This window comes from Pyrenophora tritici-repentis, chromosome 6, assembly GCF_003171515.1.
Source record: "Pyrenophora tritici-repentis strain M4 chromosome 6, whole genome shotgun sequence".
In the NCBI taxonomy this organism is placed as follows: Eukaryota; Fungi; Ascomycota; class Dothideomycetes; order Pleosporales; family Pleosporaceae; genus Pyrenophora; species Pyrenophora tritici-repentis.
Genome location: NC_089395.1, coordinates 2,193,220 through 2,221,179, shown reverse-complemented (window position 1 = coordinate 2,221,179; position 27,960 = coordinate 2,193,220). Strand labels below are relative to the sequence as shown.

The 27,960-nt window shown below is 52.1% G+C and overlaps 8 protein-coding genes across 8 annotated transcripts; 5 read left to right on the top strand and 3 right to left on the bottom strand.

The window, feature by feature from the left end:
* Positions 1-213, bottom strand: PtrM4_120650 (uncharacterized protein; the record flags this gene model as incomplete). Its single annotated transcript, XM_001935349.2, has 1 exon — positions 1-213. One exon carries the CDS (start codon positions 211-213, stop codon positions 1-3), a length of 213 nt encoding a protein of 70 aa, XP_001935384.2.
* A 1,089-nt stretch (positions 214-1,302) lies between these two features.
* PtrM4_120640 (Solute-trans-a domain containing protein) lies at positions 1,303-3,631 on the bottom strand (the record flags this gene model as incomplete). The annotated part of the gene is made up of 7 exons (XM_066108430.1): positions 1,303-1,594; positions 1,646-2,052; positions 2,105-3,142; positions 3,189-3,276; positions 3,324-3,377; positions 3,427-3,444; positions 3,495-3,631. The coding sequence occupies 7 exons, from the start codon at positions 3,629-3,631 to the stop codon at positions 1,303-1,305; spliced, it is 2,034 nt and encodes a 677-aa protein (XP_065961615.1).
* A 496-nt stretch (positions 3,632-4,127) lies between these two features.
* On the top strand, positions 4,128-13,897 carry PtrM4_120630 (uncharacterized protein; the record flags this gene model as incomplete). The annotated part of the gene is made up of 2 exons (XM_066108429.1): positions 4,128-4,177; positions 4,231-13,897. The coding sequence occupies 2 exons, from the start codon at positions 4,128-4,130 to the stop codon at positions 13,895-13,897; spliced, it is 9,717 nt and encodes a 3,238-aa protein (XP_065961614.1).
* Positions 13,898-15,246: 1,349 nt separating this feature from the next.
* Positions 15,247-15,963, top strand: PtrM4_120620 (uncharacterized protein; the record flags this gene model as incomplete). The annotated part of the gene is made up of 1 exon (XM_001935346.2): positions 15,247-15,963. The coding sequence occupies one exon, from the start codon at positions 15,247-15,249 to the stop codon at positions 15,961-15,963; it is 717 nt and encodes a 238-aa protein (XP_001935381.2).
* A 310-nt stretch (positions 15,964-16,273) lies between these two features.
* PtrM4_120610 (Ald, Alanine dehydrogenase) lies at positions 16,274-17,532 on the bottom strand (the record flags this gene model as incomplete). The annotated part of the gene is made up of 3 exons (XM_001935345.2): positions 16,274-16,978; positions 17,026-17,425; positions 17,474-17,532. The coding sequence occupies 3 exons, from the start codon at positions 17,530-17,532 to the stop codon at positions 16,274-16,276; spliced, it is 1,164 nt and encodes a 387-aa protein (XP_001935380.2).
* Positions 17,533-18,203: 671 nt separating this feature from the next.
* PtrM4_120600 (SUL1, Sulfate permease and related transporter (MFS superfamily)) lies at positions 18,204-20,766 on the top strand (the record flags this gene model as incomplete). The annotated part of the gene is made up of 2 exons (XM_001935344.1): positions 18,204-19,450; positions 19,497-20,766. The coding sequence occupies 2 exons, from the start codon at positions 18,204-18,206 to the stop codon at positions 20,764-20,766; spliced, it is 2,517 nt and encodes an 838-aa protein (XP_001935379.1).
* A 1,544-nt stretch (positions 20,767-22,310) lies between these two features.
* Positions 22,311-23,851, top strand: PtrM4_120590 (AraJ, Arabinose efflux permease; the record flags this gene model as incomplete). The annotated part of the gene is made up of 2 exons (XM_001935343.2): positions 22,311-22,821; positions 22,872-23,851. The coding sequence occupies 2 exons, from the start codon at positions 22,311-22,313 to the stop codon at positions 23,849-23,851; spliced, it is 1,491 nt and encodes a 496-aa protein (XP_001935378.2).
* A 799-nt stretch (positions 23,852-24,650) lies between these two features.
* On the top strand, positions 24,651-25,505 carry PtrM4_120580 (Glyco-hydro-61 multi-domain protein; the record flags this gene model as incomplete). The annotated part of the gene is made up of 3 exons (XM_001935342.1): positions 24,651-24,705; positions 24,790-25,119; positions 25,222-25,505. 3 exons carry the CDS (start codon positions 24,651-24,653, stop codon positions 25,503-25,505), a joined length of 669 nt encoding a protein of 222 aa, XP_001935377.1.
* Positions 25,506-27,960: the final 2,455 nt, after the last annotated feature.

Here is a 27,960-nt window from a genome sequence, read left to right as displayed (position 1 = left end):
TCACATGATATAGATGAGGCATTCCTCTGACTTTGCGTAGGCGCCCAATGGCAACGCATCCCTACCGTCGAGGTCGTCAACGTCAATGTTAGTTCGCAGCGAGGCTTGTGCGCATTGAGTCGGCATGTGTGGTTGTGGGGGCTGATTGGCCGCGACATTGAAGTAAGCGCTCGAGGCAGAGCGGAGACGTGCAGCATCGTGGACCAGTGGCATGGCAATAGCGCTTGCAGAGTAAAACTGGCAGACAATCCGTCTGGTTATAGTGTACTAGGATGTGCTCGTTGGCAGAGACGGCATTGGAATTGCCTGTTCATTTCGGCCATGTTCGAGCATGCGCGGAGCTTGAGTCGCATCCAAGAGCCGGACCTGAAGACTGTGCGGGGATACCTTGCGACACAAACATCTATTTGCGAACATTGAAACATGCACTGCGCAACGGACCGTCAGCGATTGAAAGGATCGTCGACGGCAGACAAGAGGCACGGCAGTGGTGATGGATCCACGATGCTAGACCTTGGAGAGAGATGCAACTCTCGTGTGCGCCTGCCCCATCTGCCAGACCCGTCAACGCCAGCTCGGTTCCAGCCGACGTGCCTTTCCTCTTCTGCTCCCCTTGGCCAATCGCTCAGTTGTTCGCACATTCCACTAAATTGCACTATTCACTAAAAAACGCTCCAAAGGCGGCATATCGTCATTGGCGTCATTTACAGCTCTTGAAACACTGATTCCAATTTTGAACTGGACATCGCACCCAATCACGATTGCCGGATAGCTTTTTTCTTTTACTTTTGTCGACAAGTCATGCCACAGAGCACATTTATTCTTTTGCCGGGGGCGGGTGGAGCCAACATATGTGCGTAGTCAGCCTCCGCATCTTTAACATTCGCGGCGAGAACAGCCCGACGTCTTCACCGGTGCTACTTCTTGGCACGTGGTAGTAACATGCACGGTTGGTCGGGATTAATTGGAAGCATGACGTTGTGACAGCGGGGACTTGTGCACATGGGCTGAGCCGTAAGTAGTATCGGAATCTTGTTTGGTCTAAATAGCCATAGAAGAAAAAACATCGCTCTCCAATACCAGAAGGGACTCGCTATCAATCTGACGCCGCAAAGATACATCCACATTGCAATGTGTATCATGTACACCGAAATCGGGTATAAAACAAATGGACCTCCAACACCTCTGCCGAAAACACATCCCGATTAACTTCGAGAATGAGAAAACGAAATGAATGTAGTTGATCGACGTCATCATCGTGTTTCGAATAAGACAAAGTTGGGCAGGGACCAACGTTCACCCTCAGCCGTCGTTCCACGCGTTGCGTTCCTCTCGGAAACTGCCGTATGACGGACTGATGCGGTCGTGGTCATCTTCGGCCCTTTCGTCGCTGACGTCGCGGGTTTCCCAATGGTTGGCTTCGCTCGTCATGTGCGGCTTGATATCTTGTTTTCCCTGTTCCTCTTCGCTTTGCCCCTGAACGGCAAATGGGTAATTGAGGTTATGCTCCGATTCAGGGTTGTGTGGCTCAGGTTCGTCGGGGTTGAAGCCTTCTCGCACCTCTTCTGCTTCGCCTTCCTCAGGGTAAGTATGACTATGGTCATGTTAGTCACACTCAATGCTAGGAAAAATTTGTCAAACTTACACAAAGTGCTTCGAAGGGACTTCGTTCCATCCCGGGCCGCCTTCCTTGCGCGCTCTGACGCGATCGACTTCTTCCGCTTCGTGGTCCTCGACAACCAGATCGACAAGCTGGCTCTTGTCAGACTTTGCCGAGCTCGAGGAAGACGATTTTTGGCGCAGAAGATTGCTAAAGGGCACACGCGACTTGGACTGCGGTGACTTTGAACGGGAAGACTCTCCGTTGCTCGACGTATCGCGTTGCTTGCCCTTGTCTACAGACGCCTGTATGTCTTGGATTTGACTCCTTCGTCTTCTCTTGTTCTCCTTGGTCGGTTGAAGCAGATTCCTGTTGGTTGATGCCGTCAGAATGTTGGGGTCGGCGTACATGCGATCTTCGCGCGACGGACGATGGGCTTCAATGACGGGGTACTATAGCTGAGTCAGACGAGGCGCAGCACTCATTTCGTCTATGTACACTTACATTCCAATCTCCGAACTCGAGCTCACGCGCGTTTCCGTAAAGCCGCTCATCTTCGTCGTCCAGCTCGGGCTCACTGACAACGTCGGGTGTACCATACTTGGCGCCCTCACCTTTGAGAGCTTTGTGTGGACCTGGGCTCATGGCTCTGGCACGGCTCGACGTGACTTTGCTAAGGAGGGGTTCATGTTCCGATCCTTGTCCGGGCTTTGGGATCCAGTACTTGCCTTTTCCTCCTCGTTCATAGCGCATTCCCTCTGCCATGCGAGCGGCACGAGAAGAAGATTCTTCATGAGCCAGGACATTGTCGCGCGCATCGAAATAACGGTACTCGTAATGGCCACCGGCGAACGTCTCCTTGGTGTCCTGAATGAGGTCCAAGGGACCAAAAGCATCACGCAAGGCATATTTAACAGGTAGTCGCGCAGCCGAGATAGTCTGGTCAGCGTAATCGTGCCATGAAAAGGCATACCAATGAGCAAGTGCGAAGAGCGGCATCTCAAAGCAGATCATGGCATCTTGAATGGCAGCAGCGAGGTTGTCGGGACTGTAGCCGGGTACGTCGTCTGGGATAGCACCGAGGAAGACAAGAATGGAGAGGAAGAAGCCCTGCCAGTACGAGGCGAAAATGATGCCCTTGATGCACAAGAACTTGGGCATGGGTCGGAAGGGCTTCAAGTCTGTTGACATGCACACCCAGAACATGGCCAGAGCGTACAGACTGATGGTGATGCTGACGTTGTAGATGATGCCACTCCAAAAGTAGCCCGATGTTAGGCCAATATAACCCTCCTGGTAGGTGCCCGTAGCTTTCATTATGATAGTGGCTATCGAGAGAAGAGGTTTGATCCAAGCGTATTGTAGGATACCACGCTTGATAGCGAGGAAGGTATGCGGGTCCGAGATATCGATCTTGGAGCAGACGAGGTTGAGGGGCCATGGGTGGGACACGGGAGCCCGGCCGGTCATGAGGATGATAAGGGCGCGTTCGCCGCCGATGAAGTTGATAAGCAGTTGGAGAAACGTGTAGATGGTGAATGCCTGGAATGATTAGTATGCATCTTGCCAGCACAAAGACCGCGTATACCTCATAGACATCTCGAAAGGGTTCTACGTAAGCGGAGGCAATTGTGGACACCAAGCTTGCCCATGATGAAGCCGCGTAGATTGGGACCCTGCACATGGTAAGCAACGATAGGCAGCAGCTTGACATAGTACATACATGAGCAGTATGCGAACCACATATCTTTGTAGCACTGGCTTTCGGTAGTTCTTCCTATTTACTGTTCAATATGCGCACATGCTGGGCCGAGGGAGTGGCTCACGTTTGTAACCAGACAGCGCTGCACCTACGTCAGTTGGAGCCATGTAAGATGGGAGATTCGACACATACACGAAAGTGACCAGACTCGCGACCAGGGCGCATACACCTGCTACGATGATGATCGCGCGTGCAAACCGAGCACCGGTGCCGCCAGACGAGAAGTCGGCGGCCTGGTAGTCGGCATGAAGGGTGGTGCCTGTAGCCATGGGAGGCGAGGCGTGGAAGAGAAAACAAGTTACTGGCCTTGGATAGTAGTGACTCCAGGCGACTTCTTGGAGGAGAGAAGAAAGGCGAATCTAGCGACCGAGAACAGCCATGGCGTACAATAGCCTCACCAGACGTCGTGGGTCTTGTGCTCGTTTCGCCTCCCGCAGTGTTGAGGGTTTGTGGAGGACCAGGCCCAAGCTCGCCTACCCTGCAAGAGGCCCATGACGCGCATCCTGAACCCTGCCCGATATAGCGCCGTCTCCAAGCTTCAGAGTCGAGAAGGCGAGGCTGCAGCCGCCAACGCCAGTACAGTGAATATCGTTTAGATTCGACCGATTCCGCGCATTTGAACAAATAGCTCGCCAGGCAGGAGCCATCCCGTCGCAACTTCCTTCGACCGGTCGCGCCTTCCTCGTCCGTCCACCGTTAACAATGCGCGCCTTCCCCGTGAAGCCATGAAGACAATCCCTCTCCTCAACACCACGCGTTGCAGCCATGGCGAGAATCGTCGCAGAGCCCTTGGACCCGCGCGACGGCTTCAATTGGTGAGCTGAGCGTCCAAAACCAAACTACTGCTTCTCGTGGCTAATGCGCGCAGGGTGTTCCTGGTTGAATTGCTCATATGCGGCATCTTGACCATCTTCTTCCTCTTCTACTTCAACCGCCTATTTGCGACGCTCATATCCTACGGCATCCGCGCATATACATGGCGCACCTTCAACGCCTACATTGACATCACCGCGCTCCAGATATCGCTGCTAGGCGGCCGGCTCTTCTTTAAGGAAATACGTTACCACGGCCACAATGAGACCATCCTGGTCCATGGAGGATACATCACGTGGAACTACTGGCTGCGCCGTGTCAAGGATGCAGGCATCTATACTGATGGCGATCCTTCCTCGGACGGCGATAGCATCAAAAGCTCCAGCACAGCGAGGACCCGGTCCGACAGCCGGAGTGGCAATTTAGACAGGGCAGAGAAGGGCGGAAAGCAGACCCGGAAGGAGCTACCATGTCGTATTTCTGTCAAGATCTCGGGCATCGAAGCCTTCATGTACAATCGCAGCCCCGCCTATGACGGAATTATAGAAGCAGTGGAAAAGAAGGCCCAGAGCGCGGCCAAAGATGCACATTCTCCGGAAGGTTCGGTGGCCGATTTTGAGAAGTCCAAGGAGAAGGAGAGATCCAAGCTCAACAAGACCCGTACCGAAGTCGATGTGGATGTTACGCGAGCCAATACGGGCCGGTCGACGTCGTCCAGTCCCAAGAAAGCCGAAATTCCAGCATTCCTCAGACTTCTGCCAGTGCATGTAGACATCATCAAGGGTGCAATCGTAGTTGGTAACGAACATACGCTGGCTGTCATTACCGCGCAGTTTGACAAGGCAACGGGCACTTTGGATGCGTCTTCAAGTGGGCCCCTAGACGTCTACCAGCAGCTCTTCCAGTTCCAGGTCACTCACCCCGTCGTGCACATGAAGCCCAACCCCGACTACAAAATTGGACAGCTCGACTCTGCAGTGCAATACAAGCAGGAAGCAGCCCAGGGTATCTCAGAAGATCGCATAATCGAGAAAGAAGCCAGGCGCAAAAGGCGTTGGGGCTGGCTGAAGAAGCTTCTAAGCCTTCCTGCCTTTTTATCCCGGGACTCAGACTCGATCCATACCCACGCCAAGTCAGGAGTAGCATCCAACGGCCCCTTCAGAAACTCTCAATGGACCTTTCCAGGGCGCGAGCGTTGGAAAGGATTAGCACGATATCTCGATGATACAAACAATGATGGTCACGGAGAGTGGGACAGCGTCGAATATGCGAAAACCTCTTTGATTGCGGATATCCCATGCGTCAATGTCTCATTCTATTGGGATGTGACTGGACCGGTACCAAACGACATCGACCAGAGTAGACATGTTGACCCTGCGCGGCCAAACGACATCAATGGAAGTATCCCGCCAGACTACGGTATGGATATACAGGTATTTGGTGGCATCATCAACTATGGACCTTGGGCGGATCGTCATCGTGGCGTCTTCCAATCCATCTTTTTCCCAGCCTCACGCGTCGATGCTGTTCCTTCAACTCCTCTGAAACCTGGCGAACTCCGTGTTCTATCAGTGTTCAAGCTGTTCCTCAGCATTGAAGAAGATACGATTTTACGCATACCGATCCGTGAACCATCCAAGGACTGGAAATGGAAAGGAAAAGCCCACACTCTTGCGGCGCACGAAAAGCCTGGCGCCGACAAGAACAAGGGCAAAGCCAAGTCCCGCATCAGACGTGGCAAGCACCGGGACACCACAGGTGCGCAAAATGTCCGCCCGTTTGCGTGGATCGATGTCAAGATAGCCCAACACACTACCGTCAACTATGTCATGGACATGTACGCTTCGAAGCAAGGATATCAGAGCAAGGTGGATGTCGACGTCGCAAGTACCGAGATATCATCTAGCGTAAATCATGGTCTTTTATGGCGTTCTGGCGCTATCGCCCTTGACTGTGACCTGTCCAATCCTCTAAGCTGGAACGCTCTGCGGAAGTGGATATTCAACATTAAATGTCAAGACTTGGAATTATTTCTACTTCGAGACCACATGTTCCTGATCATGGACCTTGTTGCCGACTGGGGATCTGGTCCACCACCCGATTACTTCCTTTTCGTCCCCTTTCAGTACTTCATTCATATCGACTTCTCCAACTTCAAGTTATACCTCAACACGAACGACTCTAACATCATCAATAACCCAGCTGACTTGGATGACAACAACTTTGTCATCCTATCTGGTAAGGAACTACAGGGAGATGTGTTCATTCCTTTGGACAAGTTTCGACCGCTGCAAAGTGAAATCAACTTCGATGTCAAAGGCCAAAACTTGGGTCTTGAAGTTCTGATGCCTCAAAAGAATACCCTACAGACATTCGTAAAGACCCCAAACGTGGCGCACCTCGGCGGCCTCACTCTGACTGGTAGTCATACCTTGATGAACGAGACGTCGGCGATGAATACCGACAGACTTTTCATGGACGTCCAGGGCCACAAACTCAACATAGAACTCTACGGCTGGCTCGTTCATCATTTCTTGAAACTCAAGGATAATTACTTTGGCGATGACATGCACTTCAAAACACTCGAAGAGTTTCAGGGCCTCCCAAGCGCTGCTCTAGCAGGACAAGATGCTGAGCCTAACGATCAAGCGACCAAAATTGCCAACGACTTAGACGTCATTCTGTGCATTTCTGCAGATGAAACATGCGTACTAGTCCCTGCCAACCTGTACTCAGCAGGCCGTGGCATTCGAGCCGATCTTCCGTACGCTTCAGCCGATCTCAGATTCACCAATTACTATATGGATTTGATGGTCAACCTTAGTCCCATCAGTATCTCTCTAGGAGGCCTAGTACCGGATCTTGAAATCCCGCACGAGTTTTCGAGTGGTCGCACTGAGCTCTTCATCGACTCCACTGTCATGTTTGGACACCGTCTATTTGGCCTACCTCCTCTTGAGCCGACATACCTTTGTAGTTGGGACTTTGAGGTGGGGAGGATATCTGGAGATTGCACGTCCGAATTCCTCGAGGCGGCGGCAGGCGCGGCACGCTCATTTGCTTTCACTCTCGATGATGATGAAAACACGTTACCTCTCACAGACATTCCCGTGATACACGATGTTACCTTCCTCCGACTGAGAACAAACGATATCAGCATCTGTGTACACATTGGGCAGGAGGCACTGCTCCTGAAGACCAACCCGTTGGCTTTGGACTTCAATGACCTTGCCGGAAGCACCTTCTCTTCAAAGCTCAATGTGGTTATACCAGAACTGACTGTCACCGCTGTCCCATCCAGTTCTGTGTCACATCACCGGACACGCTTGGGGGAAAAAGGCGCTATTGTCACTCGTGCTTATCTTGAAACCACCATAACGCTAACTCTGCTAACGAGGAAGGTGGACTTCACTGAGGAACGTGAAAAGCAACAGGCTCACATACAATTGCATGACCAGCGAACTAATCGCACTGGCTTTATGCTTGCCAGTGGCCGAGCCGCTCAAGATGACAGAAGCCGACAGAACATACGCACGCCGGCTATGCAATATCCCGACGTGCCTCATCCCATTTTCCTTTTCCAGCCACCCAGACGACAGGAAGGTTCGTCGGCCTCGGGGTTTTCAAGCCGTTCATCCATGACTGGGCGCCAGCTACGCTCCAGTAGCAAGCAATCTTCGTCATCAAACTCTTTTGCCGGTAGTATTCGATCAGCACTCAGGCACAAAGTGAACGGGAAAAATGTGGGATCCAGTGAAAGCCGGACTTTGGTTGGTAGTTCACCAATCCTTATGCAAGGCGAGGCCAAGCGAGACTGGGAACCCTCATCCGTTGCACTGTCTACCAATCTAGCTGCGCCTTACTTCCCATTTGAACAGATTCATCCAGATCTCTCGGATGTGCCGTCCTTTCCTTCTGGAAATTTACCCAACCCGCTTCGAGAAATCAATGATGTCGTGTTCAATGATGTGTCAACAAAGCGTCTGGACGAGAGCTTCGCACATACCAGCATACTGATCAGCGCAGAACCGGGTACACGGGTCTACTGTACTCCGGAGTTCGTTACATGTATATCAGATCTGATTGCGCTGATTGAGCCCAAGCAACCCGAGGATCTTCTGGACGATTTCCAAGTCAAGGTCATGTCCAAAATCCTAGACAACAGAACCAGACTGGAAGGAAAGGGGAGCTCACTCGAGTTTAACGTCCGTATTCCCTTCACCCACGTACGTTTCCAGCATAGCTTCCAGCCCGCTTCGATAGAGGAGACGGGCCGGGACCGATATGATGTAATTCTCAATCGATTAGGGCTGGCAGCGAGAATCAAGAAGTTCCCTGGAGATCAAGCCGTTCGAAACTCCCTTTCGCTACACTCTACCTTGGGCTCACTTGGCATTTCCGTTGCCGAGGGCAACCTTCAAGATAATGACGGAGGGGTTGCGATTCAGGCTGAGATCAAGGATGTCATGGTATGGATGTTGCAAAGCAAGGAAACGTCGATGAATATCTCTTTTCGCTCTCTCGAGAATGCCATGGCAAGCAAGAAGGTCGAATATCTAGCAGCACTCATACACCGGACAATACTGCTATCTGGGAAGCTAGTAGCAGACTTTGCTAAAGTTGAGCAAAGACAACAACAGCGATTGCGCTATCTTGCGTGGTATCTTTCCAGCGTTCAGGATCAGCATCCGGATCCCGCTTTTCTGACCAAGGCTTCTTATGCTCTGCGCGCAACAAGAGACCATTTACGTAGTCACGACTCCTGGAAGATCATCTCTCGATTCCGCTATACATGGCAATGCCTTTCACAACCCGAGAAGGAGATGGTATATGGCAATTGTGTGCAGCCGGATGTGATTTGCCCGGGGGATGCTGAGCAAAAGGTCATTGCAATGTGGGACCAGTGGCGTACTTGGGACCTTGCACATGTGAAGAAAAGTCTTGCCATGAGACTTCTCTTTGGACACCTCGAGGAGAAGCTTCCCACACCAGAATCTGCGCCATTACATCTCGACATCAAATCTGCAGAGATCAAACTTACTATCGACCCGGGCCCGAAACAAAGCGAAATATCACTAGGTTACCTAGCAGTCAATGTCGCATTACTACCTCCCACGCTACCTGAAGGACTGATGTTGGTGGGCACGGAAATTCCAAAGAAATCCACCATCATTCAGATAAGCTCTCGCGATACAGTTTTGCATGTTCAGTGGGAGATTTGTGAGCTTGCAGAGTCTCTGCTGGTGTTGTTCCAGAAGGAGACCCTGCAGGCAACGCAGACGTCCAAATCCGTTCCCTCATCGCCAGCTCACAACCCCCCGGCAACGTTCGATGAGGATCTCCAAGTCGTGTTTGCAACGGACAAGGTTCAAATTACTCTCGATACTATTAACCTCCGGAGCATCAATACAGGCAGAAACATGCGTTTCTCTCTTCTTGATGCCGATAGCAAAGCTTCAGGTCTCGGCGAAATCCTGTCGGCTCATCTACACGTTGACGTGGCTGTGAGCGAGCTAGGTTCACGATCCCGACGCCTCTCCAAGATGCAATTCGAGCAGCCAAGCATATACTTTGCCTCGGTGAAACACGGCAGCAACAATTCGACACCTGACGAGATCAAAGTGGCAGCGGTCAGCCATAAGATTGCTGTAAAAGTGCAAGAGGACATCCTAGGTCTCATCGAAGTCGTAGACACTGTGGTCAAGGATGAAGTCGCCTATTTCCATCGCCAATCGAACATCGTACAAGAACTCGCAAAGACATCCTCTAAAGGTGGTGCGGTTGAAGAGAGCAAGACGCAACTACCAAACATATCCCTTGCACTGTTCATGGACGCATACCAAATCGAGCTGGCAGTGATACAGCCACTCGGTTGGTCAATTACAGGATCTTCTGGGCGGATTGCTGTTATCCCAGCCCTTGGCAAACACGTCACATTGCGGGTCGACTACGACCTAGAGGCCAATTTCCACAGGTTGTACAGTACATCGGAAGAAGGATCCCATGTGATTAGTTCCTTTGTGCTGCCACCACTTAATGGACGGCTGATGATCACACAAACCGAAAAGGAGACCAAGGTTTCGGCAACGGGCATAGTCGAGAAGATGCACGTCCAAGCGTCAGAGGTCCAATCTTTCATCTCCACCATGAACAAGCCAGAAATCTCGCACATGTTGAAGGCAGTCCAGGACGATGTTGAGGTTCTGAAGACGCACATCGAAGAACTGTTTCCTCCTTCGGCAAACTCGCCAGTTGTCAAAGCCCCCACCTCATCCCGCAACACTCTTTTCACGGTACAGATGACACTCCATGGCATGCACATCTCTGCGGCTGCACCAGGTCAATACCCAGACTCGCCAACAGCGAGTCTCGTGTTCCAACTCTCCACGGTGCAGATAAAGGCTACGAATGTCGACTCAAACCAAGAAATCTTGCTGTATCCTGAGGCTGTAGTCCAGATACACGAGGTTACTGTCGACATGAGCCTCAAGGACCTCGACTCTTCTGTTCGTCGCTGCGGCAATCTTACTTTCAGTGCAGTCTTCCAAGCTACAACAGAGAAAGACTCCGAGCCTACCCGTCGGGTATATCGTCTGCGCAGCTCAGGGCTGGAGGTGAATGCTTTTGCAGACACGGCATCGGCGGTTGTGGATGTGTTAAATCACTTGCAAGACAGGATCAAGGATCTTGACCTGTCGAAAGAGAAGAAGTATTTGCGACGCCTTCGACACACCAAAAGCAAAATTTCTTCACGACGTGATCGCAGTGTCAAAAGCGCAGCCCACGAAGAGACTGATAGTATCAACTCTGGGGCCCTCTTTACGTCAACATACTCTCTTGAACTCCTTGACTTGCAGGTCAGCTGGATTGTCGGAAACTCGGTCGCCCCATTTCCTCGCAACGAGATTGAGGATCTCGTGCTTTCGTTTGGAAAAATCGACCTTTCGACGCAAAAGGATGATGCTGCTCGCTTGATGGTAGAAGATATGCGGCTGCAAATGGTGCCAATTTCAGCCAACAAGAAGGCGCGTTCGCTCAATTCTGCTTTGCTACCAATGATGGTCTTCAATGTTGCTTATGCATCAACCAAAGATACACGCAAGTTGGCCTTTTTTGCTGCGGGAAAATCTCTCGATCTTCAGCTGGACTCACACTTCATCATGCCGGGAAATGTCATCGAACGATCCATTTCTCTTGCTGGAAAGAAGTTCCGCAAGGCATCTGCAAATTGGAGTATGACACCAACTACGACTGGTGCACAACGAAAGAAGCCGTTTGGCAACAAGCGTCTTGCATCATTGACGGCTGATGTTAACTTTGCTGGAGCAGTGGTGCATATCCATGGTAGCGACGCTCAGCCAGTGCAGGGTTCTTCTGGTCGAGCGCAGCAAAAAGGAAGATATAGCCAATTCGTAGGCGACGAGTCTAAGAGTAGTATGGCTTTGAGGGCACCGGGTGTGGCGGTTCGGGTCGAATATGCGGATGATGGTAGTGACCCTTCCCTCAACGCTGAGCTTCGCGTCGATGGCTCGACCAATACGTTGCTGCCAACTGTGGTGCCAATCATCATCGACATATCGGACAGTATAAAGGCCGTAGTCCGAGAAGAAGACGATGAGGACATGACAACGCCGACTGAATCGACGAACGAAGAAACTAAACCGGCTGCGAAACTGCTGGAAGACGAGAACATCATCACTGCCGATCCCACCACTATTCTCGGCAGAACAAGGCTCAACCTGGGGCTCCGGATCTGCAAGCAAGAGTTTAGTCTTAGTTGTCAGCCCATCGCTCGTGTCATGGCAATCGCCAAGGTTGAAGACATTTATATCACGGTCAACAGTGTCAAGTCTCAGGAACATGGTCACTTCTTTGCCGCATCTGCCACATTTGAGAAGCTACAGACCACCGTCCAACATGTATACTCGCGCGAGTCCACTTTCAGCTTAGACATGGAGTCAATTGTTCTTTCATTCATGAACAGCAAGCACCTGAGTGGCACTAGTGGTATCTCGGCTATCCTCAAGATTAACCCTACTGCTCTTCAGATCAACGCACGCCAGCTACAGGACTTCTTGCTATTCAGGGAAATTTGGGTACCTCCAGAGATTCGTCGTGCCTCGAAGCCTGCTTCACCGAATGCCAACTCGGAGCCGCAAGAGTACCTCATACAACGCTACCAGCAGGTCGCTGCTGCCACGGCTTTTCCATGGAACGCAAACGTAGCTATTGCTGACGTCAAGGTCGACCTGGATCTGGGTCAGTCAATTGGAAAATCAGCTCTGCATATCCACAACTTGTGGGCGTCTTCCAAAAAGAGCACCACTCGGGAACAAAATCTGTGCATAGGTGTCGAGAAGGTTGGCGTCGAGAGTACAGGACGCACGAGTGGCTTCGTTGAGCTATACGGAATGAAAGTACGCACCTCGATTGGCTGGCCAGCACATGATCAAGACACTCGCCAGACGCCTCTCATTCAAGCGTCGATTGCGTTCCGTCAGCTACGTGTCAAGACTGGTTTCGACTTCCAGGCCTTTGTGATGGCGGATATTGCCGATTTCGCCTTTCTCATGTACAATGTCCGGCCCGAGGGAGAGGATGTACAAGACCGACTGGTCGCTATCCTTGACGGTGGCAAGGTGCATGTCTTTTGTCATGCAACGAGTGCTGCACAAGGTCTTGCGCTATGGCAAGCGATCGAACGTCTCATCCAAGAGAACCAGCAAGCCTATAAGCAGTCTCTCAGAGACATTGAAAAGTTCCTTCGCCGCAATTCAACAAAGCATGAGGTACTAGACTCACCAGAGTCGCCTAGCCAGATACTCACCAAGCCCGACGAAGACAACTTCAAGGCGCCTATTTCGTTGCACACTGACGTTGTTGTCACGCTACGTTCGATCCGCTTCGGTGTCTTCCCATCTACATTCATTGACAACCAGGTTCTTGTGCTTGAAGCCGGCGATATGCAAGCTCGCTTTGCTGTCGCATTAGAGAAGAAGATGAAGATACACTCTAGTCTGGGCATGACTCTTGGTCAACTTTCCGTTGCACTATCATCAGTGCCGACCCCCAAACAGACCAAGCCCGTCACCGAACTTACCGTGGAAGACGTCTCCTCAAGCGCTAGCTCCGCACGTGGTGGGACAATCCTGCGAGTACCCAAAGTCATCGCCACAATGCATACTTGGCAAGTGCCAAAAGGCACACATATCGACTATCTCTTCCGCAGCTCACTCGAGGGCAAGGTGGATGTTGGTTGGAACTACTCCCGCATTTCCTACATCCGTACCATGTGGTCCAATCACTCCAGAAGTTTGGCCTCTCGCCTTGGCAAGCCCCTTCCAGAGTCCAACATCAAGATTAGCACTTCGCAGTCCCTTCAAGACGACTCCGACTCTCTCCCTACGGGCTCCGATGCTACCAGTAAGACCGCCTTGCCCTCTGGTCGACCACGTGCACCTTCGGTCAATGCCGATGGCCAAGAGAAGATCACTGCTGTAGTCAATGTCCCGCAGTCACGATACGAGTATACGCCCTTGGAGCCACCGTTGATTGAAACACCGCAGCTGAGGGATATGGGTGAGGCTACACCGCCGTTGGAGTGGATTGGATTACATAGAGATCGGTTGCCGAATGTCACGCATCAGATTGTCATTGTTACACTGCTAGAGATTGCGAGGGAGGTTGAAGAGGCGTATGAAAGGATTCTAGGAAGTACTTGAGTTGAGGTGGGATGGCGAGTTAGTTGGGGTGTCTCCTTGGAACGAAGTTTAAGAGGGTAGTATTCTTATTGTGTTTTCATGGAGTCTTGGGGATAGTTCATCGGATGCATATCATGGAGTCTTTAGTCTTTAGCTTTTATCACCTGAGACCTTGTATACAAACAGCTTACTACTCTCTTTCACTCACTGCCTATAAAGGCGCGTACCTCATGGATCGGAACCGCTGACTAGCAATTGCCACCTCGGCGCCCTTGCACAGTTTGCTTGCACCCTAAAAGGCGTTAGTGCGCGCCCTTTTGGGAGCTCCTCGCTCACCTGGAGTCGAAAACGCGCTCACCAGGAGTCGAAAACGCGCTCACCTAGAGTTTGGCTTGGCGCAATCTCACCCCCAGTGTACTATATAACCCCACTTCCACCCCATTGCTACAGACAACTCTGACAACTCTCTTGCTCCTCAAGTTACGTCACCCCCCAAGACAACTACCACATTACCCCACCACCGCATACCACTATATCACCATGAGCTCTGGCAGACACACTGAGTCGTAAGTACACATCGCTCCCTCCTAAGCATGCTTTGTATCCTCCTCCATGCTGTTTTGGGGGCCAACATCACGGTTACGGATTATACTGTATGCAGTATGAGTGTCGGCATACACACGGTGTGTCGCCTAATAAGGCCCAATGTACCGCCTCGATCCTACTTCGGCCCAACTCGGACCCAACGCTATGTATACCTTCGTAGCCCCCACATTCGTAGAATCATCATACACCAGAATACCAATACACAAGATTACCTTAGCTACTGTTATTCACCGTACGATCGTACAAGGCCTTCCAACAATGAGGGTATATAAAGATCAGATTCACAAGTGCCACATCCAATGTATCCAGCACGCTAACACATTGGAGTGGCCCTTCGAGGTCTCGCCAACGCGTTGAAGACGACGGGTACAACTACTTCGACGAATCGAACGTAGAAGTACCCGTCGTCTTCAGCAGCAATGGCAAGGCCAAGGCCAAGGTCAAAGAGCCCGCCTATGAGGGTAAAGGCAAGGGAAAGGCTCCGGTAGTCCAGGAGCCAGAGGAGGAAGGTGAGGGCGAAGGCACCACTCACCTGAGCACCCCCGCCACAAAGGCCGGTAAGTCTGCCCTTGCCGCATACGAAGCTAGGAAGAGAAGACTGACATAAGACAGGAATCTCCTACGACGACTACCACTTCTCAGACACCAGCATCGACTACGACTCCACACCTACCCCCTCTTCTCCAACTCACCCCACACCCACCCCCAGCCGCCTTTCCAAGAACATTGTCGCCTTCGACCCAAACAACGCAAACCCCTACACGATGCCTACCGATCCGGTAGACCCCAACCTCTCCCTCCTCCAAGCCCGCACCCTCAAGAACTCGGTCACGGCACTCCCGGCTACACTGATACCACCGGCTCAGCTGCCCGCTCCATCGTCGTCGGACCCCGAGGTCCAGCTCATCACCAGCCTCCGCGACGACAAGAAGATGAAGTGGATGGACATCGCGATCCAACTCAACGCAGCACGACAGGACCGCAATAAGGCACCAGTCTGGAACCCAGCCAGTGTGTACTCTCGATACATCCTCGCAGCTCCGATGACAGCAACACCAGTGGCTGAGATTGGCTTCGACGCCAAAGATTACACTTACTTGAGGGATCCCGGACAGGTTCTTGTCCAGCCTGGCTCTACTCCCACGAGCGCAGATCCCTCTGTCCCCGGTTCCGCTGCCGCTACCTCCTCTGCTCCTGGTTCTTCTGCAGCAAAACCGAAAGCCAAGGTCGCTGTCCCCCGCGCCGGACGGAAGCGTGTGAAGAACCTCGAGAACGCGATTGAGCTCAAGGACAACGTCAGACAGCCCGCGACAGCAGAGGAGTTGGAGGAGCTGAAGGGAGAGGCGAGGATGCAGATGCTTATTGAGGCTGTCGCCAAGGTCGAGAGGAACTTCTGGACGCTCGTGGCGGATGAGGTGGACAGGGTTGGCGGTGTGAAGTACGAGGGCAAGGTGTTGGCCAATAGGTGGTTTGAGCTTTGAGTGTGTGTGGTGGGAAGTGGGAAATTTGAACTTCAACACCCCGCTGAGATGTATGGCATGACAGCGAGGAGGTTTGTTTTGAGGGGTTTTCATTACAAAAGCAGTGGTGTTTGGGAGTTTCATTTGCGGCGGGATCTTTTTCTTCTTCCAGATACCCAAGGTTTTGCGTCTTTCTATCGGCAAGGGTATCATTGATATCAAGCCTGTCTCACAAAATGCATTATTTCGTTGCTTGATTTGTTTGATTTCATCTACTAATGCACGAATTCGTGATTCATATATGTGCTACTTCACTCAACTCCCAGCACATCTATACCTCCTTTGCGGGGACACCACCCGGCAGCGTCTGAACCTTCTCTTGGAAGAGCTTCTCAGCACCCTGCCACACAGGCGTTGTCGCGCGGTCCTTCAGAGCCATCAAGCTAGGCAGCAGAGCGTTGCTAAAGGCTTCTGAAGACTCACGAGGCAACGCAGAGGGAAGGTGGTCAATGGAGATGACAGATAGTCTAGGACCGTCACCCTCGACAGAAACCTCAACTGTGGGCTTGTCAAAGGTGGTGTTGATATCGTAGATGGGAATGGGGTTATGAGGGTTAGTAGTGTCACAGCTGACATCGCAAACGACGCTGAGTCTGCGGTTTGGCGACTTGAGACTCTCCTTGTTGACAAAAGGCGGGATGAGCTTGGAAAGGTAGATGCAGTTGACGAAGATGTCAGATTCGACAATTTCGGGGTATGGGCCGTCGCGCTCCTTGGTCTCGGCAAGATCCCACTTCTTGATCTCAGGGCAGCCAATCTTCTCAAGGAGGTCGACGGCACCAGAGCCGCAGCGGCCGAGAGCACCTAGCACCAGACTGCTGGGCTTGTGTCCTGCGATCTTTTCGCCGGCTGCGACATCTTCCTTGAGTTGGGTAATCAACTCGCTCTCGTTGTTGTAGTAGCCGCGTCCCTCAGTGAAGGTCTCTAGACCAGGAAGGGGCTCGCCGTTGGGATGGGTGAGTTGCCAAGCCCATGTCTAGGAAGAGTCAGAAATGTGGTAGCATGGCACCTTCCTCAACATACCTTGATGGCAAGAGCAGCGCCGACGAAACCGGCGTGGTAGCCAAAGGCAGCAACGCGCCTGCCTGACTCATCTTGCAGGAACTCGAGGTCATACAATGTGCCACCGCCACGGGGGAACCTCGCCAATACGTTTTCCCATCCGCCTTGCTGCTTGTAGCAATGTGCAAAGTGTACGAATGTGTGCTCGAGCGGGAACTTGTCCTCTGGCAGCTCCTTTAGGCCGATGATGATGCGGTCCTTGGGGGCCGTCTTGTATGCGCCTTCCTCGATGAGCGTCGCGCCTACCTCCTCGAACTCGTCGTCTTTGAAGATACGGGCGTAGTTGGGGTCCTTGGGCGAGCGCTCGACGAGGACAGGGTAGCCAGCATCGAGCAGCTTCTTTGCGGTTGTGGGTGTGAGACTTGAGGGTATTAGAAAATTATATCATGCAACTACAGGGACTACTCACCACGAGCGGTGTTCAAGAGGTTTAGCCTCTGCACGGGCATGTAGTGTGGGGAAAGCCATTGCAGTTGGATCGTGTAATAAGAGATTAGTTAATTCTCAAGTGTCAACTACAGCCAGTGTTGTAATGTGAGGCTATCTTATACGTGATGGTACGGAATTCGGAATACTGGGGAAGTCTGGCGGATTAATCACGATACGATGACTCCATGGTCTTTTTTTCCTGGGGCTCCCACGTCGAGCTCCGAGAACGGCGCTACTGCAGGGCAGCAGCGGTACCATCGGACCCGTCCAGTCCATAATAGTGCAGGCGGAGAAGTCAGATTTAAGTCACAACGGTCGCTGCAACCATTTACTCGCTCCATGCCATGGCCCGCCTGGCTTGGAGTGAGACATTTACGTAGTGGGGCGCTGGCCTCGATGCCATCGCAATGCGCACGTGCATGACTCGTCGGCGCTTCGACCCTGTTCGATGTTAGAAGCTAGGTAAACTTCTCCTCGGCCGCCTCAAAACTCCAAACCACAATGCAGGCGCGTCTCCATGCTCTTGTCCCCGCTGCAAGCAAGCAGAAAAGGCAGGATAGCCGCTGAGTAACGTCACTCACTCTCGATCCGAGGTTTGCAGTATACAAGAGATATACCAGAGATATAACCGAGCGGATATAACGTCGGCAATACCTCGACTCCGATTCGCTGATAGTGCACCGTCGCAAAGCACACAAGTCGTCGTCGACATGGCGCCAAAAAGAAACACAGCAGACGACAGTCCGGCTGGACAGGCCTCTCATTCGCGTGAGTCGTCGACAACCAGCGTCCGCCATCCACACGCGCCCGCTACGCCCAGCCAGCTGCGGAACGCCCATGTCCCTTCAGACAGATCCAGCTCGCCAGAGGAAGTCATGCACCCCCGGCGCCGCTATTATGACGATGAGCCTCAACCCTCGGGTAGCGATAGCCACGACCTTGGCTTCTCCACCGACGGCATACAACCTGCCACCGACGCCTCTTCCGTCCACTCGAACCGCGAGAATACCGCGTCTCAAGGTCCCATTATAGAGATTGACTTTGAGCCAACGGCGCGGTCGCGACTGCTCGAACTTCAAGATGAGGCGCCGGGGAGGCCGGGGGTACATCGTAACTACGGTAGCTTTGCAGGCAGCATACACTCGGATGAGAGCTTTGGAGGTACCTTTCCGGGCTTGAGAGGGTCACCGGATGGTGATGGGCCAGACGAGACAAACTCGCTGCTGAGCGATGCCTTTGGCGACGGCGTCACAAACAAGGGAGGCAAATCCAAGATGAGCACGACTCGCTGGTTGGCTGAGCGTCATGGCATCAAGGATAAACGTATGATGTACTTGAAGTACTACATACCAGTCCTCAACTGGACACGGCAGTACAAATGGCGCTACTTCAAGGGCGACCTCATTGCAGCCGTCACCATGGCCTCCTTCTACATCCCCATGGCCTTGTCCTACGCCTCCAACCTCGCACACCTGCCGCCCGTCCACGGTCTCTACAGCTTCGCCCTCAACCCGCTCATATACGCCGTACTGGGCACTTGTCCGCAGATGATCGTGGGCCCAGAAGCACCTGGTTCGCTCCTGATCGGAGAGATTGTGCGCGAGAATATCAGAAAGGGCAAGGTCGGTGACAACGACGGCCGGCGCAATGCTGAGATTGCGGGTATAGTAACCTGCATGGCTGGTGCTTTTATTCTCATAGCAGGTTTCTTCAGACTTGGCTTCCTCGACAATGTCTTGAGCCGACCTTTTTTGCGAGGCTTCATCAGCGCTATTGGTGTCGTCATCTTCGTGGATCAGACAATACCGCAAATGGGTTTGGCAAGACTAGCTGCCGATGAGGTGTCTCACGGTAGCTGCTTGGACAAGGCCTTTTTCCTCTTCCGCAACCTTGGACAGGCACATGGACTTACTTGCGCAATGTCGTTTACTGCATTTGCCATCATCATGTTTTTCAGGTATGTTGCCCATATCTTCGACTCTACCCTGCTGACCGTCACTTAGGGAGTTCAAGAAGCGACTGCAACCACGATACCCCAACGTTGCCTACATACCCGACCGATTTGTTGTCGTTGTGCTCTCTGCAGTGCTGACATGGAAATACCGCCTAGACCAACAAGGGCTCGCCGTGCTCGGAGACGTCAATTCGAGCGCCAAGTTGTTCTCTGTTCACTTCCCGTTCGAGACCTCACACCTCAAATACGTGGGCGATGCCGTCAATACAGCCCTCATTATCGCTATGCTGGGCTTCTTCGAGTCTTCTGTTGCGGCCAAGTCTCTGGGTAGCGGCGACAGTACCAAAGACGGCGTACACATGCCGCTCAGCGCGAACCGAGAGCTCATTGCTCTCGGCACGGCAAACATTACCGGTGGTCTGTTCATGGCCCTTCCAGCCTTTGGTGGCTATGGTCGCTCCAAGGTCAACGCATCCACTGGCGGTCTGACACCGATGAGTTCCGTCTTACTCTCCATCATAACCATCCTATGCACCGTGTTCATGTTGCCATATTTCTACTACCTACCCAAGGGTGTGCTCTGCGCCATGGTTTCTGTAGTTGCATATTCGCTTATTGAAGAAGCACCACACGACATCAAGTTCTTCTGGAAGATTCGTGGCTGGTCAGAGCTTGTCCTCATGGGCCTCATCTTCTTCATCACCATTGTATGGGACCTCAAGCGCGGCATCGGTGTCGGTATCGGCCTCTCCCTACTCCGTCTCATTCGCCACTCGGTCCGGCCGCGCATCCAGATTCTCGGCCGCGTACCGGGCACAGCGAATCAGTTCTCAAATGCGGAGTCCAATCCCGGGGCCGTGGAGTTCATCGAAGGGTGTCTGATTGTCAAAATCCCCGAGCCACTGACGTTTGCCAATACAGGAAATCTAAAGACTCGTCTCGGTCGCCTGGAGGATCACGGCACCGGCATGGCACATCCCGCACTACCGCGTGTGCGCCGTGCAGAAAACAACAAGAACATCATCTTTGATGTCCACGGCGTTACCTCGCTCGATGGTGCGGGCGCACAGGTCCTCTCTGAAATTGTAGAGTCGTACCGCAAACGCAACGTCCGAGTCTTCTTCTGTAGGGTGCCCAAAGAATCAAGCCCCGTCTTCCAACTCTTCGACAAGAGTGGCATCGTCGAAATGTGCGGTGGAAAGCACCATTTCGTCTCCAGCGTAGAGGAAGCGCTCCGCCTAACGGAGCTGGAACGCCTGCAAGAGGAGTGGCAGGTCGACTCGGCGGAGAGCTCCAGAGCCGTTTCTAGCACGACATGATTGGTATGCTGATACGATACGAAATCCAAAGTCATGATATTTCCTATTTCAGCCACTGCTGCCACGTGGCGATGATAGCATTGAGCATGCATATCTGCATTGGGTGAAGGCGTCGGCGTTGTAAGCGCTTCGTATTTTTACTATCATGGGATATTTGCTTGTGCTTGTCATATCATGTCATGTATGTATGTCATTCTTACGCCTTGGCGTGTGTTGTAGAATTTATACGCAAGGCAAGACTTATATTCACACGTGAGAATGTGGACTGCAGTGATACGTACGGCAGGACATGGAATACGAGACTCGGCATGCATGCGGGGAGTTGAGGCTCGTACGGATACAACGGCTGTCGCTGGTAGCATGGGGAGCGGCCCGTCTGTCTGGCAACCTCACCGATTGGATTCGTTGTACATACGGGATGTTCACCTAGGCTTTGAGGCTCAGTGCCGGTATTTGCCTGCTTGATTTCGCGCAAGTTGATGATCGCGGTATAGATAAGATGGTTGACCCGGAGATTTTCGATGACAACCGGTACTGATTTGCGCCGCACCGCGATGCACTGCAGCGGCTACAAATATTCCGTCTTGCTAGCTTGCGCCACGAACGAGAACTCACGATAGTGTGTCTATACACAAGCGGGATATTTTTCTGGGTCTTCACGTGTGGCAGGGATATGTCATGATTCAGAGGTTTGCTGATTCAGTCTTCGTATCGAGTGCGCGCATAGTATGTGCATGGCATGTCACTGTGGGGTTGGGCGGGGGATATTTCTGTGCCCGAAGACGTGTTGGTCGAGCTGTCTGTCGTGAGATTACGTCCGAGGAAGCCCGAGGCGGGGAGCAGGAGTAGGACCTGGATACCCCAGTGTGGGGATGGATGTCGTATTGTAGATCGCCTTCACGGCTTCAGTCTTTCGTTGAAACGCGCGCTGGCTGATATGCTAACAAACCTGTACGCTGTATCGAAATACAGTCTTCATGACATCAGCACACCATGCAGTATCCAAATCCAGTAACCCGTCCACTCCGTCGCACATGTGCATGTGCGCACGACTCGCCAACCCAACCAAGCTTTTGCCGTCCCACCCTTGACAAGCCCTGGAAAGGCTTTTATCCCCGTTTCTCATCCAGCCAAGCGACTCTTAGCTACGCTTAGCACGGCTTATGTGGTGTCTTGACTAACCAAGCTGGGGTCTGCGGTGCCGGCCCCCGCAGCCTTCTACGGGCCCTTGCGGGGGAGCTATTGGTTCACGAGCTGACATGCGGGGTTAGCGCAATGTCATGCTGTTGTGTGGGCTGCACGGTATTGTTGGCAGAATGGACAGGTTGGAGAGGTGGGTTAGAGTATGTGTGTGGTTTAAATAGCGGTGGCAGAGCCCTCCCTCCGAGGTGAGAAGGGTGTGTCTGTTGCAGGCGCGGTTGCATCTATCCATCCGGTTGCTCTTTGGAAGACGAACATCACGGTACACTGAATCGGACTCCTGGCTACCAGCCACTTCTCACAATTATCCTTGCCCCCTCCTTTCCTTCTCTTCCTCCGCAGTCATGGCGGATAAGTACGATGGCGCTGAGGAGCGTGAATACGTTCATCCCCCTACCCATCACAAGATGTCGGCTGGTCGCTACATCGCAACGCGCATTCCGACGCTCAAACCCGCACACGACAAGGTGGCTAATCCGATTGCTCTGCTCCGCATGTTGAACCTGCAGCAATGGCTTTTCTTCCTTGTCGCCTTTTTCGCTTGGACGTGGGATGCGTTTGACTTCTTCACTGTCTCCTTGACTGTGTCGGATCTGGCTGAGACGTTTGGCAAGACAAAGACGAATATTACGTGGGGTATCACGCTGGTGCTTATGCTGAGGAGCGTGGGTAGTATCATCTTTGGTTTGGCGGCCGATCGGTATGGGAGGAAGTGGCCGTTTATTGTTAATAATTTGTTGTTTATTGTGTTGGAGTTAGGGACGGGGTTTTGCTCTACGTATAAAGAGTTCTTGGCGGTTAGGGCGTTGTTTGGTATTGCTATGGGTGGGTTGTATGGGAATGCTGCTGCTACTGGTAAGTCTTATTCTTCTACTCAGGGTCAGATGAATGACTGACCTCTTTAGCCCTTGAAGACTGCCCTGAACAAGCCCGTGGTATCATCTCGGGTATGCTACAACAAGGGTATGCCTTTGGATACCTTCTCGCCACTGTCTTCTCCCGCGCTTTTGTCAACACCGTCGGCCATGGATGGCGCCCACTTTTCTGGTTCGGTGCCGGACCCCCTGTCCTAATTATCCTCTTCCGTCTCTGTCTCCCAGAAACGAAAGCTTACCTCGAGCGCAAGCGACTCCGCGAAGAAGAGCCCAACGCAGCCAAGGTATTTTTTGAAGAGGGCAAGGTCGCACTGAAGCGTCACTGGATGGTGCTTGTGTACCTTGTGTTGTTGATGGCTGGCTTCAACTTCATGTCGCATGGAAGTCAGGATCTATACCCCACCATGTTGAGCAACCAGTACAACTTCTCTCCTAACCAGGTCACCGTCACTCAGGTCGTCGCCAACCTAGGCGCCATGTGCGGCGGTACTATCGTTGGATATTCGTCCTCCATCTTCGGTCGTCGCATATGTATAATTGTCATGTGTGTCATCGGCGGCGCACTCCTCTACCCATACACCTTCACCTCCAGCAACGCCGTCATAGCTGCGGCCTTCTTCCAACAATTCTGCGTCCAAGGTGCCTGGGGCGTCATTCCCATCCACCTCATGGAACTCTCACCCGGCGCCTTCCGTACCTTTGTCGTCGGAACAAGTTATCAGCTCGGTAACCTTGCGTCCTCGGCCTCCTCCACAATTGAAGCCACAATTGGCGAGCAATTCCCGCTACCACCAAAGGGAAAGACGGAGCGGTACAAGTACGGTCTTGTCATTTGCATCTTCATGGGCTGTGTCTATGCATACGTTATCCTGTTGACGGCAATCGGACCAGAGTACCGGGGCAAGAACTTTGATGCTGCTGCGGATGAAGACCTGGCAGTTGTAACCGGCGCGAACGACAAATTAGGTGGGAGACATGATAGCGAGGTCGAGGCCAAAGACCATGTGTGATGCAAAAGAACAAACCTGCATTACGTCATGGCCCGTCCTTGTCCGGAAGGCGCGTGTGTAGTATAGTACAGTATAGTCCCTCGGCATATACCTACAATGTCCCGTCGTTCCGCAATATCATCTATATTAACAAAGCCACAACTTGTCCCAGACACATCCACTGCTATCCCCGATCCGTTAATCTACCAATACGCCTACCAAGCCTCATTTACCTACCGTCGCATCGCATCTCGATCGTCACCCATTATCCTCTATCTCCCATCTCTCTATCACCCTGCCCCAAAGGACCGACCGAACCCAAGTCAACCCAACCCGCCTTACCAATCCCCAGAACCCAGACCAAACATCCTCACATCCACCCTTCTAATATCGCCAGCACACCCCATGTGACCACTCTCATATTAAACCCCATTACGGCATTGACGTAGCTAATATAGTACTACCCAGGGCTGCACGCATCTCCATTGGTCGTGTTGTTAGCGACGGGACCGGCATCCGTCGCTAGCGTGAGCCAAGACTGGTTGCCGGATAGATTGAGGCTATATGTGGTAATATATATTTTTGCGGGTTCTGGCTTGCGTTCTTTTTGTGTATGGGGACGAAGAGGAAGGAGGCATGCATGGAGGCGTGGCCGCGTGGTTGGGGCGAGAGTGCCGGGTGTGGAGTGCGTATTGCCGGTGGTTGTGTGTGTGGGAGGAAGGAAGGGAGGTATATATGTGGGTGAGGAGGGATGGGAATACGAAATACATATTCTTTACATCTGGCCGATCTACCAAAGGACCGGATATCAACGCTCAAGATGAAGACTTCTGCTCTCCTCATCGCTGCTGGTGCGACACTGGCTAGTGCTCACTGTACATCTCCCCTCCCTTCTCCCCTCACTACACTCCAAAACAACACTCCCCCATCACACTCCATCTAAAACCAACATCCTACAGACACCCTACCCTCCATCAACGGCGACGGCACCTGGGTTCACGTCCGCCAAGCCAAGAACTGGCAAGACAACGGCTTCGTCGGCGACGTCACGAGCTCCGACATCCGCTGCAACCAGCTCCGCCCCGGTACCTCTGGCGCCCTCAGCGTAGCCGCCGGCTCCTCAGTCAAAGTCAGCGTAAACCCAAATGCGTACCACCCGGGCCCCTTCCAATCGTACCTCGCCAAGGTGCCGGAAGGTCAGGATGTGAACACCTGGGATCCTACCGGTGCTGTGTGGTTTAGGATTTATGCTGAACAGCCAAAGTTCGGGAGTCAGTTGACTTGGTTGAGTGAGTTGCCTTTTACCCCTCTCGTCTTTCTTTATTGGGGGTTTACATGCGTGGTTGAGCACTGAGCCAAAAATGACAATCTACTAACACAACCCACCCCAGGCGCCGCAAACTACAACATCAACATCCCCTCGTGCATCGCGCCAGGCAAATACCTCATGCGCAACGAGCACATTGCGATACACACTGCCGGTACAAGAGGCGGTGCGCAATTCTACCTTTCTTGCGCCCAGATTGAAGTCACGGGTGGTGGCAGCAAGACGCCGACCAACTTGGTGGCTTTCCCCGGTGCTTATAGTGCGACGGATCCGGGTATTTTGATTAATATCAATTACCCGATTCCTACAAGTTACAAGAACCCTGGTCCTCCGACGTTTACCTGCTAGATGGGTGGGTTCGAGGTAGAGGGTGGGATGGGAGTGTACATATTTGAGGGCTAGAATGTTTGTAGAAGATATTTTCGGGCATTATAGGAGCTTGTGGAATTAGATGTTGTGTTTTGATCGTTGGTTTATGATTTGATGACGATGTGTATGATATAGGGATGTGATGGCTTGTCAATGTATGTATGGCATTTTGTATCGACATGAACGTATCTTTTTCATGGGAGTCTGTGAAGAATTTGTTCGTCTCGGTGAATATGGAAAATATAATATCATACTGCTGGTTCAACACTAATATCGAGCAGATTAATTGCAAATCGAACAGATTTGTGTCAGGGCAAGTAGCGCGATGTTGCTTTATACTAAAACAAAAAGCCCCAAAGTCAATTCCTGGCTATTGTGTCAGTCACTACCTACAAACAACCCGTAGTCTCCATTTACCACACAGAAAAAAACGATACCACACTACATTCGCGCCACTATACCAAAAGAAACCTAATCCCAAATAGGTACCCAAGCCCTCCACAGCTACCCTCCTCTCCCCTAAACCATCTCACACCCCCTCTCATCCTCCACCAACTTGCCTAACCTCCCCCCACCATCGCCATCACCATCAACCCCACTCCGCCTCACCAACGACGGCGGCAACAAAAAGTGCCTTAGCGACCTCACACGCATCGGCGCCGTGTTCTCGCCCTCTACCTCCAACGCACGGTACGACGGCCTGCGTATCGGTGTTGTGGCCCCGAAAGGTGAGGGGGGGAACGAAAGAGTAGCGGAACGCGGGATGTTTGTTGTATGATGGTTCCGATTCTATGGATTTGAAATGTGCGGGGTTGATGTTGTGGTGGGGAAGGGGAAGGGAGGGTTTGAGGGAGGCTGTTGATGTGTGTGTGGAGGAGAGGGTATGGGTTTTTGTGAGGGGGGGGATGGTGGGGTTTGCGGGTCCTGGGGCTGGGTTTAGTGGTTGTTCTTACATGTGGATGATGAAGGTGTAGGTGGGAAAATGTACTAACCTCCTGATTGTCTCACATGATTGAGGCGCTGGACGTTTGGGTCGGAAGGGCCATAGTGCTAGGGTACCGAAGATACCCAGTGCGGAGAGTGTAAGCATCAAGGCGGGGTATAAGCCGTAGAACCAGAATTGAAGCCATGAGTGTGCGGTGAAGGGCTTCATTTTGGGGAGACGGGGAAGCTATTGGAGTGGGAGGTAGAGTGAGGTATTTGTTGCGCGCGGGCTTGGGGGACGTGAAGATGGGTAGAACTTGCGCGGGGGAGGAAGATGGCATAGTTTAATAGTGTGCGCCATCACCTACAGAACGGTCGAAAACAGAATGCCTTGATTGGGGCGGATGAGGAGAACGATGGACTGCAGTGTGAGTGATGCAAAGCGACACTGTCTTAGTGCCACTGGCGGTTGAAACTTGCTCTCGCTTACGCCTGTTACTTCCATAAGCTGTGTATGGTGTGACAGTCGAGATTCAAAAGTGAGGTTATTCGTAAGCAGTGTGGTCCGATTGGGGCGCGAAAGGACTGAAACCGATCCCCCTAGGCGTTCAACACCAACTGACTGTGCCGCAATCTACATGTTTTGTTCGCTAGATGCCACCGTTGAAGTGGCTATCATGGTATGAATTCTTGATTTTGTCTTCAAAGCATATAGAGCATGAGTAGTGTCGCGCATGCATTTAGAGTCATATGGATTCTCCAAAAACTCTCTTGGACAACAGATCGGTCACGGACACATGTCTTAGACCATCACCGCTATTCAAAGCAGCTCCGCCTCTTGGCTAAGCTCCGTCGGGCGTATGAAACTGTTCCCGCCAAGCTTTTGACAAACTTGTCGTGATGGACGCCTTGAAACACGTTGGTGTTGACTTTGGGGCCGAAGAGATCTGATCGTACACGGCCTTATCTTATGATTGTGTTTTCCATGATGAGAATGGTCCACATCAAGTATAACAGATGATAATAGTATCAAAAATTCAAGCTGTCTCTACCTCTTCTTCCTTGAGCCGATGGAATCGTACTCACAGTCCACAGTATCCTAACACCGCCATGTGAATCTCAGTACCCTGAAGGATCAGACATTATACACATTTGATTCAGCAGAAACCTATAAAACACGGAATACACGTTACACGAGTATCCAGGCGTGCTTTTAAACCGCAGGATGCACCTCGTGGGTGTGGAGTGTGTCTGAACGCCACACGCGATGATCACAACTCGGGCGTAACTGACACCGCATGAACAACACGTCCGACATCGGGCGTCTAATTGGGAATATCATCGCAAATCATCATGATAAGTAATAGCCCTAGGGCTTTTCGCATCGCTGCGATCGCTGTAAGGTTTGCGCTGGTGTGAGGTTTCGTTGACGATCAGGTTGCCAATTCGCGAACTCTGGTTGATGTCTTTAGTCTAGTGTCTTCATAGTTTGACGGGACGACTTGAAGTA